Source organism: Lucilia sericata, unplaced genomic scaffold (genome assembly GCF_015586225.1).
Source record: "Lucilia sericata isolate MDLA Ls3-8-SP2 unplaced genomic scaffold, ASM1558622v1 Contig001521F_arrow, whole genome shotgun sequence".
In the NCBI taxonomy this organism is placed as follows: domain Eukaryota; kingdom Metazoa; phylum Arthropoda; class Insecta; order Diptera; family Calliphoridae; genus Lucilia; species Lucilia sericata.
Window position 1 is genome coordinate 23,851 of NW_023995446.1, and position 16,801 is coordinate 40,651.

The 16,801-nt window shown below is 32.0% G+C and overlaps 1 protein-coding gene across 1 annotated transcript; it reads left to right on the forward strand.

The window, feature by feature from the left end:
- The first annotated feature begins 5,872 nt into the window (after positions 1 to 5,872).
- LOC119611736 (dynactin subunit 1) lies at positions 5,873 to 12,582 on the forward strand. The gene has a single exon (XM_037967415.1). The coding sequence runs from the start codon at positions 6,129 to 6,131 to the stop codon at positions 9,834 to 9,836; it is 3,708 nt and encodes a 1,235-aa protein (XP_037823343.1). The 5' UTR covers positions 5,873 to 6,128; the 3' UTR covers positions 9,837 to 12,582.
- The last annotated feature ends 4,219 nt before the right edge of the window (positions 12,583 to 16,801 follow it).

Here is a 16,801-nt window from a genome sequence, read left to right on the forward strand (position 1 = left end):
ACTGGTCAAACAAGATCAACGATCGACGCTTAAATGGAGCTAAATAAAGATCAACAATAGAAGCTTAAATTGGAACGATTAAAGTTAATATCAGACTACATTAAGTCTATGACAACACCAACGATTGCAACTAGAATTAGACTTTTTAAAAAAAAATATTTTAAATCTTATATAAACACAGAATAACTTCTGTCCCTTTAAAGGGTTAACAACTACCGTTCCCCATCCATATTCCTAATTAAACCTTGGCCAACATATTTTCAACTAAGTAAGTAAAACACAAGAAAACAAAATAAACAAAACGCTCCAAAAGAAAAACAAGACAAGATATAGATGAACCTTAGCTAATGTTTCCTAAATATATAAAAACATTAAATAATGCCAACAACAACGCAACTGACACAGACAATTCAACATTTCCTTAAGCAGACACATGCCCCCTTTATGTTACACAGCAAAAGCTGCAGCAGCAGCAGCCGGGAGGAAAAAAGGATAATAACAACAAGCTAGATTTATTTGGAAAAAAAAACAAAGTATGTATAACAGGAAAACATTTTTATTTTTTTATATAAAAAATTAAAAAAAATCATTAAAAATAACATTAAAAAATCGCATTAGTAAAGGATTTGTTGCGGCAGGACAATAACAATAATAACAGCAAGATGATGTTGTTGAAGAGTGTGTTGAATGTACAATACATAGGAGTTATACACACACACACACAAAAACACACATTTTTAATAACCAAGAGCTGAAATACAATTGTAAAAATTCCATTGACAGTGGTAACGTAACGGTGCTGGGATTTGTGGTACTAAATTTTGGCACTAAGGGGTGTTAAAATGAAAAGGATTTCTTTTTGGGATCTTCTGTTAATCTTTAAATCAAGTTCATCGCTAGTTTGGTTCTAATCTAGTTTTAGTTTCAGTTCTAGTTCTGTTCTAGTTCTGTTCTAGTTCTGTTCTAATTCTGTTCTAGTTCTAGTTCTGTTTCAGTTCTGTTCTAGTTCTGTTCTAGTTCTGTTCTAGTTCTGTTCTAGTTCTGTTCTAGTTCTGTTTAGTTCTGTTCTTGTTCTGTTCTAGTTCTATCAATATATCTATCTATCTATCTATGTATCTATCTATCTATCTACTATCTATCTATCTATCTATCTATCTATCTATCTATCTATCTATCTATCTATCTATCTATCTATCTATCTATCTATCTATCTATCTATCTATCTATCTATCTATCTATCTATCTATCTATCTATCTATCTATCTATCTATCTATCTATCTATCTATCGATCTATCTATCTACTCTCTATCTATCTATCTACCATATATCTATCTTCTATCTATCTATCTAGCTAGCTATCTATCTATCTATCTATCTATCTATCTATCTATCTATCTATCTTCTAGCTATCTCTATCTATCTATCTATCTATCTATCTATCTATCTATCATCTATATATCTATCTATCTATCTATCTATTATCTATCTATCTATCGATCCTACTTCTATCTATCGATCTATCTATCTATCTAGCTATCTTCTATCTATCTATATATCTATCTATTATCTATCCTATCTATTATCTATCTTCTATCTATCTATCCTATCTATCTATCTATCTATCTATCTACTATCTATCTATCTATCTATCTCTCATCTATCTATCTATCTATCTATCTATCGATCTATCTATCTATCTATGCTATCTACTATCTATCTATCTATCTATCTATCTATCTATCTATCTATCTATCTATCTATCTATCTATGTCTATATACATAAAGCCCGATTTGTTTCCTTCAGTTTGGTACTAATTTCCTAAAATCTCATCTCTAATTGTTGTTTTTGTTTTTAACTCATATGTGAACTTGCACTAGATTGCTAAAGAGTACATAAAAAAGGAATAAATAGAAAAAAGCCGGTAAAGGTAAACAAAGAGTTGTCTGCATTCTATTTAAGTAAGTGTATGTGTGTGTATTTAGAGTTTGTATGTGTGAGTGTGTTTAAAAATTTTGCAGTTGAAGAGAATATTGCACAATAACAACCCGTTTTTTTCAATTACATTTTTTAAAATTTTCTTTAATTTAAAATGAGAAAGGGATGATTTTTTGGTTCCTATTGTTGTTGTTGTGTGGCTGTTTTTTTATTTATTTACTTCTAGAGAAATCGTAAAAAAGCCCTTCATTTACGTAGATTCACCCCTTCGTCGTCAACTAAAACGTCAACGGGGGAAATAAAAAAGTGCGTTTGGGATTTAGGATTTAGGTGTGTGTGTGTGTTGTTGCTGTTGTTGTTTTTTGATTTTTGAAAGGATATGCTGTGAGGTCCTTTTGTATTTCTAACCGTTTTTTATTTTATTTAATATTTATTTTTCAAATTGATGCGTAAAGCAAAAAAGAGCGTATGAAATGCTGCCGACTTTTTTAAAAAAATAGAATTTTTTGTAAATAACGCGCAGCAGCCGGTAGTTGTTAAAAGTAACTCGTCCTTAAAACATTAAAAAACGCAAAATCTCTTTGAGACGAATTAAATTAATAAAAAAAAAACTTTAAACTATAAAGAAAATATTATTTGACAGTTAAGAAATGTCATTTGAAAAAGAAGTTAAAAACAAAATAAACAAATTGGTTTTTAAAGAAAATGTGTCAAAAAATAGAGAAATGTGTATGCTCCATCAAAGGAAAAAGAATCCCTCCCCCCCTAGAAAAGGAAATTGGGAAAACTTTAAAATCTACTCATCGTTAATGTAAACTTCGAGAGCTCGTGGAAATAAGTGGAAATTTTGTAAAATTTTATAGTGTTTTTTGCGCATGTGAAGTTTTAAAATTTTTCGATTATTTTTTAACAATTTGACAACTAACAACTTTACAGCTTTCTGCCTATAACAAAAAACAAGAAATTTTTAAAAATTAAAAATTTTAAAAAAATTATTTAAAAAATACAATTTAAAATAAATTGTAAAGTGTTTAAGTTTTTTAGAAAGAAAATCAAATTTTTAGGTTTTTTTTTTGGTGCTAAATTTACAAATTGTTATTTTTCGCTTAATTTATTTTTAAACAAATTGGCTGCCGTTTCATTTTTTAAAAAAAGGTAAATATTTTATTGAAAATTTATTTATAAACTATTGGTGTTTAAAGAATGTTTATTATTTATGGTTTTTAAGTTATTTTTTTAATAAATATTTTTATTGTTAAAAGTAGTAAAGCGGCATTAAACATGTATTTAATGATGGCGTCCATTTTGTTTATGCTTACCCAACAAACATTTTGTTTATGATTGATAAAATATGAAAGCTTTAACGAACTATTTAAATATATACAAATTTCTCTATAAGAGGAGCTAGTACTGAAGCTAAAGTTGGACCCATTATAGAGATTTTATTAACACTTTAATAGGTATATAAAAAGATCTAGTAATCCGGCGAAAATTAGCTTATAAAAAGATCTAACATTCAAAACAAAATCAAACTATAGAAAGACTAACCATTAAGGCTAAAGTTGAACTATAGAAAGATCAACAATTTAGGCAAGAATTGGACTACGAAAAGATCTACAAAAAGAATTCTAGTTAAGTTCAGGTTCAGATCTAGTTCAGTTCTAGTTCAGATCTAGTTCAGATCTAGTTCTAGTTCAGTTCTAGTTCAGTTCTAGTTCAGTTCTAGTTCAGTTCTAGTTCAGTTCTAGTTCAGTTCTAGTTCAGCTCTAGTTCTGTTCTAGTTCTGTTCTAGTTCAGTTCTAGTTCAGTTCTAGTTCAGTTCTAGTTCAGTTCTAGTTCAGTTCTAGTTCAGTTCTAGTTCGTTCATTCAGTTCTAGTTCAGTTTCTAGTTCAGTTTCTAGTTCAGTTCTAGTTCAGTTCTAGTTCAGTTCTAGTTCAGTTCTAGTTCAGTTCTAGTTCAGTTCTAGTTCAGCTAGTTTTTCTAGTTCAGTTCTAGTTCTTTTCAGTTCTAGTTCAGTTCTAGTTCAGTTTCTAGTTCAGTTCTAGTTCAGTTCTAGTTCTTTCTAGTTCTGTTCTAGTTCTGTTCTAGTTCGTTCTAGTTCTGTTCTAGTTCTGTTCTAGTTCTGTTCTGTTCTAGTTCTGTTCTAGTTCTGTTCTAGTTCTGTTCTAGTTCAGTTCTAGTTCTGTTCTAGTTCTGTTCAGTTCTGTTCTAGTTCTGTTTTCTAGTTCTGTTCTAGTTCTAGTTCTTTTTCAGTTCTGTTCTAGTTCTAGTTCTGTTCTGTTCTAGTTCTGTTCTAGTTCTGTTCTAGTTCTGTTCTAGTTCTGTTCTAGTTCTGTTCTAGTTCTGTTCTAGTTCTGTTCTAGTTCTGTTCTAGTTCTGTTCTAGTTCTGTTCTAGTTCTGTTCTAGTTCTGTTCTAGTTCTGTTCTAGTTCTGTTCTAGTTCTGTTCTGTTCTAGTTGTTCTAGTTCTGTTCTAGTTCTGTTCTAGTTCTGTCTAGTTCTGTTCTAGTTTTTCTGTTCTGTTCTGTTCTAGTTCTGTTCTAGTTCTGTTCTAGTTCTGTTCTAGTTCTGTTCTAGTTCTGTTCTAGTTCTGTTCTAGTTCTGTTCTAGTTCTGTTCTAGTTCTGTTCTAGTTCTGTTCTAGTTCTGTTCTAGTTCTGTTCTAGTTCTGTTCTAGTTCTGTTCTAGTTCTGTTCTAGTTCTGTTCTAGTTCTGTTCTAGTTCTGTTCTAGTTCTGTTCTAGTTCTGTTCTAGTTCTGTTCTAGTTCTGTTCTAGTTCTGTTCTAGTTCTGTTCTAGTTCTGTTCTAGTTCTGTTCTAGTTCTGTTCTAGTTCTGTTCTAGTTCTGTTCTAGTTCTGTTCTAGTTTCTGTTCTAGTTCTGTTCTAGTTCTGTTCTAGTTCTGTTCTAGTTTCTGTTCGAGTTCTGTTCTAGTTCTGTTCTAGTTCTGTTCTATTTCTGTTTCTAGTTCTGTTTCTAGTTTGTTCTAGTGTCTGTCTAGTTCTGTTCTAGTTCTGTTCTTAAGTTCTGTCTAGTTCTGTTCTAGTTCTGTTCTAGTTCTGTCTAGTTCTGTTCTATTCTTTTCTAGTTTCTGTTCTAGTTCTGTCTATAGTTTCTGTTCTAGTTCTGTTTTCTAGTTCTGTTCTAGTTCTGTCTAGTTCTGTTCTAGTTCGTTCTAGTTTCTGTTCTAGTTCTGTCTAAGTTCGGTCTAGTTCTGTTCTAGTATGTTCTAGTTCGGTTCTAGTTCTGTCTAGTTTTGTTCTAGTTCTGTTCTATTCTGTTCTAGTCTGTTCTAGTTCTGTTCTAGTTTCTGTTCTAGTTCTGTTTCTAGTTCGTTTTCTAGTTCTGTTCTAGTTCTGTTCTAGTTCTGTTCTAGTTCTGTTCTAGTTCTGTTCTAGTTCTGTTCTAGTTCTGTTCTAGTTCTGTTCTAGTTCTGTTCTAGTTCTGTTCTAGTTCTGTTCTTTCTAGTTCTGTTCTAGTTCTGTTCTAGTTCTGTTCTAGTTCTGTTCTAGTTCTGTTCTATTTCTGTTCTAGTTCTGTTCTAGTTCTGTTCTAGTTCTGTTCTAGTTCTGTTCTAGTTCTGTTTTTAGATCTGTTCTAGTTTCTGTTCTAGTTCTGTTCTAGTTCTTTCTAGTTCTGTTCTAGTTCTATTAGTTCATTCTAGTTCAGTTCAAGTTTAGTTTCTAGTTTAATTCTAGTTCTGTTCATTAAAACCGCTCATTAAAATGTTTTGTGGGTTAATTTTTTAAAGTTTTTTCTTTCTTGCATTTCTGCTTTCCACTACTATTCGTACGCATACATTTTCATATTTTAAAAGAGTTTTTAAGCGACGAAAAAGAGAAAGAGAAAGGGAGAGCATAAGAAAAACAGCAACAAGAAGTTGCACAATTGTTCGCACACACAAACAACAACAACTAAAACAGTTATACAAATGTCAGTCGCCATATTGCAGATACTAACGCCTTTTGACTTTTTAACTCGTGAAAAAAAAGTGAAGAAAAATTTAGAAAATTAAGAAAAACTAAGAAAATAATAGAAAATTTTTAAATAAATTAAAGAAAATAATAAATAATTAAAAAAAATTAAAAAAAATAATAGAAAGAAACTGCAACCATCAGTGGAGCACAGAGTATTGGTGAGCTATGAGTGTGTTAAGGCTGATGATGATGCATTGTTTGTCCAGGTGAATGAATCATGAATAGCAGCCAACCAACGCACCACTTTAAAGTTGGTCAAACAGTGCAAATAGCTGGCAAACATTTAGAGGGACGCATAGCTTACATAGGCAATACTAGCTTTGCTCCTGGCAAATGGATTGGTGTTATATTAAATGAAGAACGTGGTAAAAATAATGGCAGCGTTAAGGGTGTTAATTATTTCAAGTGTCCAGCCAATTACGGCATCTTTGTAAGACCCACTCAGCTGATAATGAAGAAATCTAATGTTATAGAGGAAACTAATGTTAATAGAAGAATGGAGGAATCTGGAAAATCCAAAAAGAATGCGGCGGCGGTAACTAAACTGCAAATGGCGGAGGGGGCGGCTGCTGTGGCGGCCGCCAGTTTGAAGAAGGTAACTAAACAGCCAACGGCTACCAATCTACTCAAGACTACTAAGATTAATCAACCCAAAGAGGTGACACCCTTACAACCCAGCACTAGTCAGGTTTCCTTGGTGCAAACCGTGGTGCCAGGCCCTTGTCGCACTCTAAGGCCGCCACCGGCTTTAGCACCCAAACGCAGTAAAACCTCCATGAGTCCCTCGGAAACATTTTGTTGTGCCAAACGTAGCTCATTTGTTGAAACCGGTTTTCTAGAGATTTTAAGACCACAATTTACACCGGGACAACCATTACGCTCGCCTACCTTTAGCACCATGATGTTAAATTCTAGCTCCAGTAATTTACAGGATCTCAAGCAGCAAACTAAACAATTGGAGGCCAGAATTGTGGAGTTGAATAAGGAAATTGAGGTCTTAAAATCTCAAAAAACCGAAGATATACGAAAACTACAAGACATGGAACGTTTGCGTTTACAAAATGAACAGTTAATGGAGTTCAAGGTGCGTATTATGGATCAGCAGACAGGATTGCAAAGGGAGCTGCAGCGTTTGAGACAGGAGTTAAGAGAGGTAAATGAGGCTAAGGCCAAGTATCAGAGAGAGTTAGATGAGGCTGCGGAAAATATAGAATTGCTAACCTTGGATAAAGAAATGGCCGAGGAAAAGGCTGAAACTTTGCAGCTGGAGTTGGAAATGTGTCAAGAACAAAATGAGGAATTGGCTTTGGATGTGGAGATTTTGAAAGCGGAAAATGAGCGCATGTTATTGGGCTCCGATAACAATTTGATCAACAAAGAAGAAATTAACAATTCTGTGGGTGAGATACGCAAACTGGAGCAATACAATCAACGTTTAAGGGAGACCGTCATCAAGCTAAGAGATGTCTTAACTTTAGAGAAACAGCAGTCGTTAAAAGCCTTTAAAGAGTTGGAAACTAATTCCTCGGAAATATTAGAACTGCGCAAAACTAAAGAGCTGTTAACGCAACGCTGTGATGTTATGGAGTCTCATATAATAGATCTAAGGGAACAAGTAGATGCCGCCTTGGGTGCCGAAACCATGGTGTCCAATTTGGCCAATGCTAAGCTGGAGTTAGAGGAAAGAGTGCGCTTGCTGGAGGAGGAGGTTAATGAGCTGGAGGCTTTAGAGGAGATACATGAACAATTGATTGAAAGTAATCAGGATTTGGAGCGTGATTTAAGAGAAGAAATCGAAATGTTGAATACTAATATTAGAACTTTACAACAGGAAAAGGATGCCGCCTTGGAAACGGTGTACGAAAGAGATTGCACTATTATGAAATTCCGGGCCTTAGTGAAAACCCTTAATGAAAGAGAACAGATAAGAGAACAGGTTAATTTGACTACACAGGCCTCCACCACAGCCACGGTTTCCACCTCTGAGGAACTAAACAGCATCTCCTCTAATCCGGAGTTTATGCCGGGAGTAGATTTCCAGCAGGTATTTGCCTCTACCAAGGCTTATGGCAGGGCCTTGGAGTTACAACTTTCCTCGGTAGATTTGAAAATGTTGCAGCTGCAAATTGAGTATTTGAAAGCTTTCCTACCCGAGGAATTGCTATTGAGAGGGGCCGCCTATGATGTTATCTTGATTTTGATTATTTTACAAAGATGCATGGAGAAAATCGATATTGTGTGCTCGGGTATTCATGAGAAATTCCCAGCTTCTTGTGAATTTGGTCGAGATGCCATATTTGAGGGTTATTCGGTCCATCGTTTTGCTTTTCGTACACGCTGCTTGTATCTTTTGCGTTCTCTTAAGATGATTCTGCTGCAATTGGAATTCGCCTTGAATCACTGTGACTATGAGATTTGCACTCATGCCGCCATCTATAGGGGGGAAATGGAAACGCAAGAAAAACAGTTAGATGAGGTATTGAAATTGCTAAAGAAAGGTTTGCTAGATGAGAACTCCCCAGTTGAGGGTCTAGAGCGTGCCGCCAGTTTCTTTAACACTTTGCTAAACAATCTTTTTGCTTCGCAAAATCTGGGTGAACTATTGGATGAACAGAAACTGTATGTTAGTCTTATAGAGGTCTATGATGTGGCCTTGGATTGTGTTAATACGCATGCCGGTTTGTTGTACACCATTATTCAACTGGGAGATGAGCATACCGACTCCTTTTGCAGCATGCAATTCCTTATGGAACATGCCAGATCTTTTAAAATGCAGCTTAAGCAGTTACAGCGCAAATTGCCCACCAAATCGGTTAGCTACAGCACTCTACAATGGCCTCAATTGCAAAGGCTCCATGAACGCAACGATCATTTGGGCAAACTCATCGAATTGTTGTCCTCCACGGCTCGTGAAGCCACCAAAGACATTGCCAATTCCTCCAAAACTGAGAATACCAATGAAATAGCCATTGACCATGAACGTTTGTGGCGTATAGTCAACTTGAATTGCAATAAATTGGCTCCCGAAGCCTTTCAACGTTCTCCCGTGGAGTTCTTCCATAACTCTGTCTTAATACTCCAAGAACAACTTGATGAATTCCAGCAATTTATCAAAGAAAGCGAACAGGCTTTAACCATTAATCTCAACACTCTGTACGTGCGTTCCAATGAGGTCACCATACTCCAACAGGCCAAGGAAATGAAAAAACATTACGATGAAACCAAACTATTGCAACATCAACTTTCCGAAAGGGAAAAAGATATCAAGACCCTTAAATATAAAGCAAAATTAAAAGACAACGACTTTTCCGAACTGCAAATAAGACGTGACATGGCCGAGAAGAATCTGCAAAAGCAGCAACAAGAACATGAACAATTACTGCAACAGGTATCGCAAAAAATGGAAGAACTACTCGAGGGCCTCCAACAGCAACAAATCAAATTTTTAACATCTCTACAGAACAACAACGATAAGCTTTTACTGCTCGAAAAAGCTCAAGAAAATCTTAAATTATGTTTAGCTTCCAATAATCAAACTCTTAGCTCCTGTTCGCATGAGGCTCTCAAAGAAATCGAGAGTCTAACGCAATGCATACGCTATCATCGGCAGGAGAATATAACGCTACAATCAAAATATCTAAAAACAGAATTTCTCAAACTTGATCCCCTCCATGTACCCCAAAGAGTTTCACAGTCACCGCAAGAACTTAAAGCTCTCGGCAAAGATTTGCAACATTTAAAAAAATCTTGGCTTTTAGGTTATATAGCCTTGCCTCAAACGGCCACAAAAACCACAATAGAGCAAGATGCTCAACAGTTGACACAGCATATCTTGTCTCTGTATTATCGTACACATCCACATCGTCAAATACTAAGCGATTTCGGACAATTTGGCACCCCCGAAGTTAAGGAATTATTTGAATAGTTTATTATGATTTTCTAGAGCAAAATAGTTTAAATTACATTTGGAGGATAAAAAAACGATAGTAGTTATTTAATAATAATTATGATAATAATCTTTAACAAATAGTTAATAATAATTTTTACTTAATCTTTACAGAAATACTTGAAACAAAAGGATGTTTAAAACTCAAAATTGTTCATTTCACAACTGTCCTCCATATTCCAAAACAGAATTATCTTCCTAAGAAGACAATTTTCAATCAAAAAAGTAACTTCCAAAGAAGACAATTTGCTAACAAGAAAACCAACCTATTTCTGCCAAAAAACCCAACTTCAACATAAGTTAAATTTCGCCTCCATTAAAGAATACTAACTTCCCAAGTTTTCTAAACGAAAACTATCTTCCAAAAGATAACACTTTTCAAGAAGAAAACTATCGTCCCCAAGAAGACACTACCTTGTAAAAGAAAACACTCTATAAGAAAACTAACTTCCAAAGAAGACACTTGTCGAGATGAAAACTATCTTCCCCATGAAAAACTTTTCTAAATAAGAAGTAACTTCCAAAAAAGACACTCTACGAAAACTGTATCCCCAAAGAAGACACTTTCTTATCCCCAAAACTGTCTTCTTCAAGAAGACACTTTTCTTGAAGAAAACTAACTTCTAAAGAAGACACTTTTCTAAACAAAAACAATCCTCACAAAGATGACTCGTATCTATACGCTAAACTGTCTCCCCAAACACGACACGAAAACTATCGTCCCCAAGAAGACGCTTTTCTATAAGAAAACAAAGTTCCAAAGAAGACACTTGTCTAGACGAAAACTATCTTCCCAAAAAACACTTTTCTACGTAAAAAGTAACTTCCAAAAAAGACACTTTTCTCTATGAAAGCTGCCTCCCCAAAGCTGCCACTTTTCCATGCAAAAACTGTCTTCCCCAAGATAACACTTTTCTAGAAAAAAAAACTATCATCCCAAATACGACTCTTCTATACCCAAAACTGTCTTCTTCAAGAAGACACGTTTTTTGAAGAAAACTAACTTCTAAAGAAGACACTTTTCTAAACGAAAACTGTCTTCCTCAAGAAGAAACTTTTCTAAACTAAAACTATCCTCCCACAGAAGTCTCGCATCTATACGCTAAACTCTCTCCCCAAGAAGACACTTCTAGAAAATGTTAATTTTTAGACAGTTTTCTTATAAAAAATTGTCTTCTAAAGATAGTTTCTGGATAGAAAAGTGTCGTCTAAAGACAGTTTTCCTATAGAAAAGTGTATTCTAAAGACAGTTTTCGTATAGAGAAAGTGTCCTCTAAGATAGTTTTCTGATAGCAAAAGTGTCTTCTAGGATAGTTTTCTGACAGAAAAGTGTCTTCTAAATACAGTTTTAGTATAGGAAAGTGTCTTCTAAAGACAGTTTTCGTATAGAAATGTATCTAATAAAGACAGTTTTGTATAGAAAAGTGTCTTCTAAAGACAGTTTTCTTATAGAAAAGTGTCTTCTCAAGACAGTTTTCGTATAGAAAGGAGTCTTCTAAAGCTAGTCTTCGTATAGAAAAGTGTTTCCTAAAGACAGTTTTCTTATAAAAAAGTGTGTTCTAAAGACAATTTTCGTATAGAAAAGTGTCTTCTAACGAGTTTTCTGATAGAAAAAAGACTTCTAAAGACAGAAATTTATTTTCTGTGAGCAGTTTTCTTTAGAAAATCACTTTTCAAGGGAGTTTTCTTTACAAAAATCACTTTTCAAGGCAGTTTTCTTTAGAAAAGTTTCTTTTGAAGGCAGTTTTCTTCAGTTTCTTTTGAAGACAGTTTTCTTTAGAAGTGTTTTCTGTAAGCAGGTTTCTTTTCAAAGCAGTTTTTTATAGAAAAGTCTTTTCTGTCAGCAGTTTTTTTGTAGAGAAGTTCCTTTTGAAGGCAGTTTTTCATAGAAAAGTCTTCTCTGTCAGCAGTTTTATGTAGAGAAGTTTTTTTTTCAACATTTTTCATCAGAAAAGTTTCTTTTGAAGGCAGCTTTTCATAGAAAAGTTTTCTTTGGACAGTTTTCTTTAGAGAAGTCCCTTTTTGAGACCGTTTTCTTTAGAAAAGTGTTTTCTGTAAGCAGTTTTCTATAAAAAAATTTATTTTGTAGTCATTTTTCTATAGAAAAGTGTTTTCTATAAACAATTTTCTTAAGAAAAGTTTCTTTTTTGAACAGTTCTTTTCAGAAAGTTTCTTTTCAAGGCAGTTTTTTATAAAAAAGTATTTTCTGTCAGTAGTTTTCTGTAGAGAAGTTTCTTTTTGAGACAGTTTTCTTTAGAAACGTCTTTTTGTGAGCAGTTTTCCTTAGAAAAGTTTCTTTTGAAGACAGTTTTCTCTAGAAGTGTTATCTGTGAGCAGTTTTCTTTAGAAACATTTCTCTTTTAGACAGTTTTCTTTAGAAAAGTGTTTTCTGTGAGCAGTTTTCTTTAGAAAAGTTTCTTTTAAAGACTGTTTTCTTTAGAAAAGTTTTATCTGTGAGCAGTTTTCTTTAGAGAAGTTTCTTTTTGCGACAGTTTTCTTTAGAAAAGTTTTTTTGAAAGCAGTTTTTTATAGAAAAGTCTTTTCTGTGAGCAGTTTTCTTTAGAGAAGTTTATTTTTGAGACAGTTTTCTCTAGAAGTGTTTTCTGTAAGCAGTTTTCTCTAGAAAAGCTTCTTTTAAAGACAGTTTTCTTTAAAAAAGTTTATTTTTTAAACAGTTTACTTCAAAAAAGTTTCTTTTCGAGGCAGTTTTTTATAGAATTTTTTAAAGAATCTTTTCTGTGAGCAGTTTTCTTTAGAAAAGTGTTTTCTATAAGCAGTTTTCTCTAGAAAAGTTTATTTTGTAGTTAATTTTCTATAGAAAAATCTTTTCTGTGAGCAGTTTTCTTTAGAAAAGTTAATTTGAAGACAGTTTTCTTTAGAAAAGTGTTTTCTATGAGCAGTTTTCTTTAGAAAATGTTCTATTTTGAACAGTTTTCTTCAAAAAAGTTATGAATTGAACAATTTTAGTTTTATAAGTCTTTTATAAAATCAGCTTAATTTTGGGAACAAGTTCCTTTTGAAAAAAGAAAAACAACAACAAAAACTCTTTATTATTGTTAATTTTAATAAACAAAAAAACTCATACTTCGCCTTGTTTTAACAGTAAACATTTTGTGATTTTATTAAAAATAATTAACTAAAAACAAAAAAACTAAACAACTCATATAATGAATTAAAAAAATGAAAATAGAAAAGAATTAGAGACAAAAAACACAATTGAGAATAAAATTGAGAACAAAAACAGTATTAGAAATGAGAAAAAGTAACAAAAATTATTTAAACTATTTAATTAAAAAATTTAATTGCTGCAAACAAAATTTCCTTAGCTTAATTGTGTTTAAACAAAGAAAACTTCCATTTATTGTTTTAAACAAATTAAGTTCTTTCTGGTTTAAAAAAAAAATAAAGAAATATTTAGTTTAAAATATTTTATCAGAAACACAATATAATATATTAAAATAATTATTAAATATTATTAAATAAAACAAAAAAAAAATATTGTATTAAAAATTAATTAAAATAATATTTAAAAAAATTACAAAAATATTGGAAACAAATAAAATTTGTTTTTCTGTTGCATTTTGAAAATTTCAAATAAAAATTATAGAAAAAAAACGCCATTTTTAATTTCTCACTAAGTCCACCAAAAAAGTAAAACCTATAAACACCCTTAGGTAAAGGAGGTAAGTAATCAAGTGATCCTGTTTTTTTCCAAACACTCAAACTGACCGTTTCTAATGCTACAACAAACAACCCTTAGTTGTTGTATTACAATTTTATGGTTATTAGCAGTGGATGTTGTTGGTCAAGGGTAGTGGTTGTTTTGTTGTTGTTGTTATTTTCTCTAGGTTTTATTTTTTGACATCTGTCATTTGTTTTATTTAGTTTAAAACTGACCAATAGTAGGAGTTTGTAGACAAGTTGTACTGTACTATTTGATTCGAAAGATCTTTCATTTTGTTATGCAGCTAGTCTTCTAAAACGCAGTTTTCCAATAGAAATGTGTTTTATAAAGACAGTTTTTTATGGACAAGACTAGTTAAGACAGTTTTTTATAGACAAGACTTGTCAAAACAGTTTTCTATAGAAAATTAGTTTCTGAAGATAGTTTTCTTAAAGAAATGTATCTTCTAAAGTCAGTTTTCTATAGAAAAGTCTTCTGAAGACAGTTTTCTTAAGACAGTTTTTTCTTTATAAAGTGGCTTTACTAGACAGTTTTCTTTAGAAATATGTTCTGTAAGCAGTTTTCCTAGAGAAATGTATCTTCTGAAGACAGTTTTCTATAGAAAAGTCTTCTGAAGACAGTTTTCTTATAGAAAAATGTTTCCTAATCAGTTTTTATTTATAAAGTGTCTTTACTAGACAGTTTTCTTTAGAAATATGTTCTGCAAGCAGTTTTCTTAGAGAAATGTATCATCTAAAGACAGTTTTCTATAGAAAAATCTTTTGAAGACAGTTTTCTTATAGAAAAATGTTTTCTAAAGACAGTTTTTCTTTATAAAGTGTCTTTACTAGACAGTTTTCTTTAGAAATATCTTCTGTACATTTTCTTAAAGAAATATATCTCCTGAAGACAGTTTTCTATAGAAAAGTCTTTTGAAGACAGTTTTCTTATAGAAAAGTGTTTTGTAAAGACAGTTTAGATAGTTTTCTTATAGAAAAGTGTTTTACTAAACAGTTTTCTTTAGAAATATCTTCTGAAGGCAGTTTTCTTAGAGAAATGTATCTTCTGAAGACATCTTTCTAGAGAAATGTCTTTTGAAGACAGTTTTCTTATAGAAAAGTGTTTTCTAAAGACAGTTTTCTTACAGAAAAGTGTCTTCACTAAACAGTTTTCTTTAGAAATATGTTCTGTAAGCAGTTTTCTTAGTGAAATGTATCTTCTGCAAACCGTTTTCTATAGAAAAGTCTTCTGAAGACAGTTTTCTTATAGAAAAGTGTTTTCAAAAGACAGTTTTCTTATAGAAAAGTTTCTTCACTAAAGAGTTTTCTTTAGAAATATGTTCTGTAAGCAGTTTTCTTAGAGAAATGTATCTTTTTTCTATAGAAAAATCTTCTGAAGACAGCTTTTCTAAAGACAGTTTTTTCTTTATAAAGTGGCTTTACTAAACAGTTTTCTTTAGAAATATGTTCTGTAAGCGGTTTTCTTACAGAAATGTATCTTCTGAAGACAGTTTTCTATAGAAAAGTCTTCTGAAGACAGTTTTTTATACAAAAGTGTTTTCTAAAGACAGTTTTTCTTTATAAAGTGTCTTTACTAAACAGTTTTCTTTAGAAATATGTTCTGTAAACAGTTTTCTTAGTGAAATGTATCTTCTGAAAGCAGTTTTCTATAGAAAAGTCTTCCGAAGACAGTTTTCTTATAGAAAAGTGTTTCCTATAGACAGTTTTTCCTTATAAAGTGTCTTTACTAAACAGTTTTCTTTAGAAATATGTTCTGTAAGCAGTTTTCTTAGTGAAATGTATCTTCTGAAGACAATTTTCTATAGAAATGTCTTTTGAAGACAGTTTTCTTATAGAAAAGTGTTTTCTAAAGACAGTATTTCATTATAAGGTGGCTTTACTAAACAGTTTTCTTTAGAAATATGTTCTGTAAGCAGTTTTCTTAATGAAATGTATCTTCTGAACACAGTTTTCTATAGAAAAGTCTTCTGAAGACAGTTTTCTTATAGAAATGTTTTCTTAAGACAGTTTTTTTTATAAAGTGGTTTTACCACTGTTCTGTAAACAGTTTTCTTAGTGAAATGTATCTTTTGAAAACAGTTATCTATAGAACAGTCTTCTGAAGACAGTTTTCTTATAGAAAAGTGTTTTCTAAAGACAGTATTTCATTATAAGGTGGCTTTACTAAACAGTTTTCTTTAGAAATATGTTCTGTAAGCAGTTTTCTTAGAGAAATGTATCTTCAGAAAATAGTTTTCTATAGAAAAGTCTTCTGAAGACAGTTTTATTTAGAAAACTTTACTAAAGGCAGTTTTCTTAGAGAAATTTATCATCTGGAATCAGTTTTCTTTAGAGGAAGCTTGTCAAGGCAGTTTTCTAATAAAAAAAAAAGTGTATTCTCAAGACAGTTTTCTATATCTCAAGACAGTTTTCTCTAGAAACGTTTTTTCAGGGCAGTTTTCTGAAAGAAATTTATCTTCTTAAGACAGTTTTCTTTAGAAAAATCTTATCAAGGCAGTTTTCTAATAAAAAAGTGTCTTCTCAAGAAAGTTTTCTATATAAATGTCTTCCCAACGCAGTTTTCTTAAAGAAATTTTTAGTCTGGAATCAGTTTTCTTTAAAAGAAGACACTTTTTTATTAGAAAAAAAGTGTCTTCTCAAGACAGTTTTCTATATAAATGTCTTCTCAAGGCAGTTTTTTTAAAGAAACCTGTTTTCTGAAGACAGTTTTCTATATCTTAAGACAGTTTTCTTTAGAAACGTTTTCTCAGGGCAGTTTTCTTTAGAAAAATCTTATCAAGGCAGTTTTCTAACAAAAAGGTGTCTTCTCAAGACAGTTTTTTTATATAAATTTCTTCTCAAGGCAGTCTTTTTTAAGAAATCTGTCTTCTGAAAACAGTTTTCTATAGAATTGTATTCTCATGACAGTTTTCCTTACAAAAGTGTCTACTAAAGACAGTTTTTTTGGAAAAGAGTCTTTTGAAGACAGTTTTCTTTAGAAAAGTTTCTACTGAAGACAGTTTTCTTTAAAAAGTGTCTACTGAAGACAGTTTTCATTAGAAAAAAGTCTACTGAAGACAGTTTTCATTAGAAAAAAGTCTACTGAAGACAGTTTTCTTCAGAAAAATGGCGAGTGAAGACAGTTTTCTTTAGTAAAGTGTCTACTGAAGACAGTTCTCTTTATAAAAGTGTCTATTGAATACAGTTTTCTGTAGTAAAGTCTCCACCGAAGACAGTTTCATTAGAAAAGTGTATTTTGAAGACAGTTTTCTTTAGAAAAG

Excerpts from the sequence above, each read along its gene's own strand:
- LOC119611736 (XM_037967415.1), top strand. The coding sequence starts at position 6,129 with ATGAATAGCAGCCAACCAACGCACCACTTTAAAGTTGGTCAAACAGTG.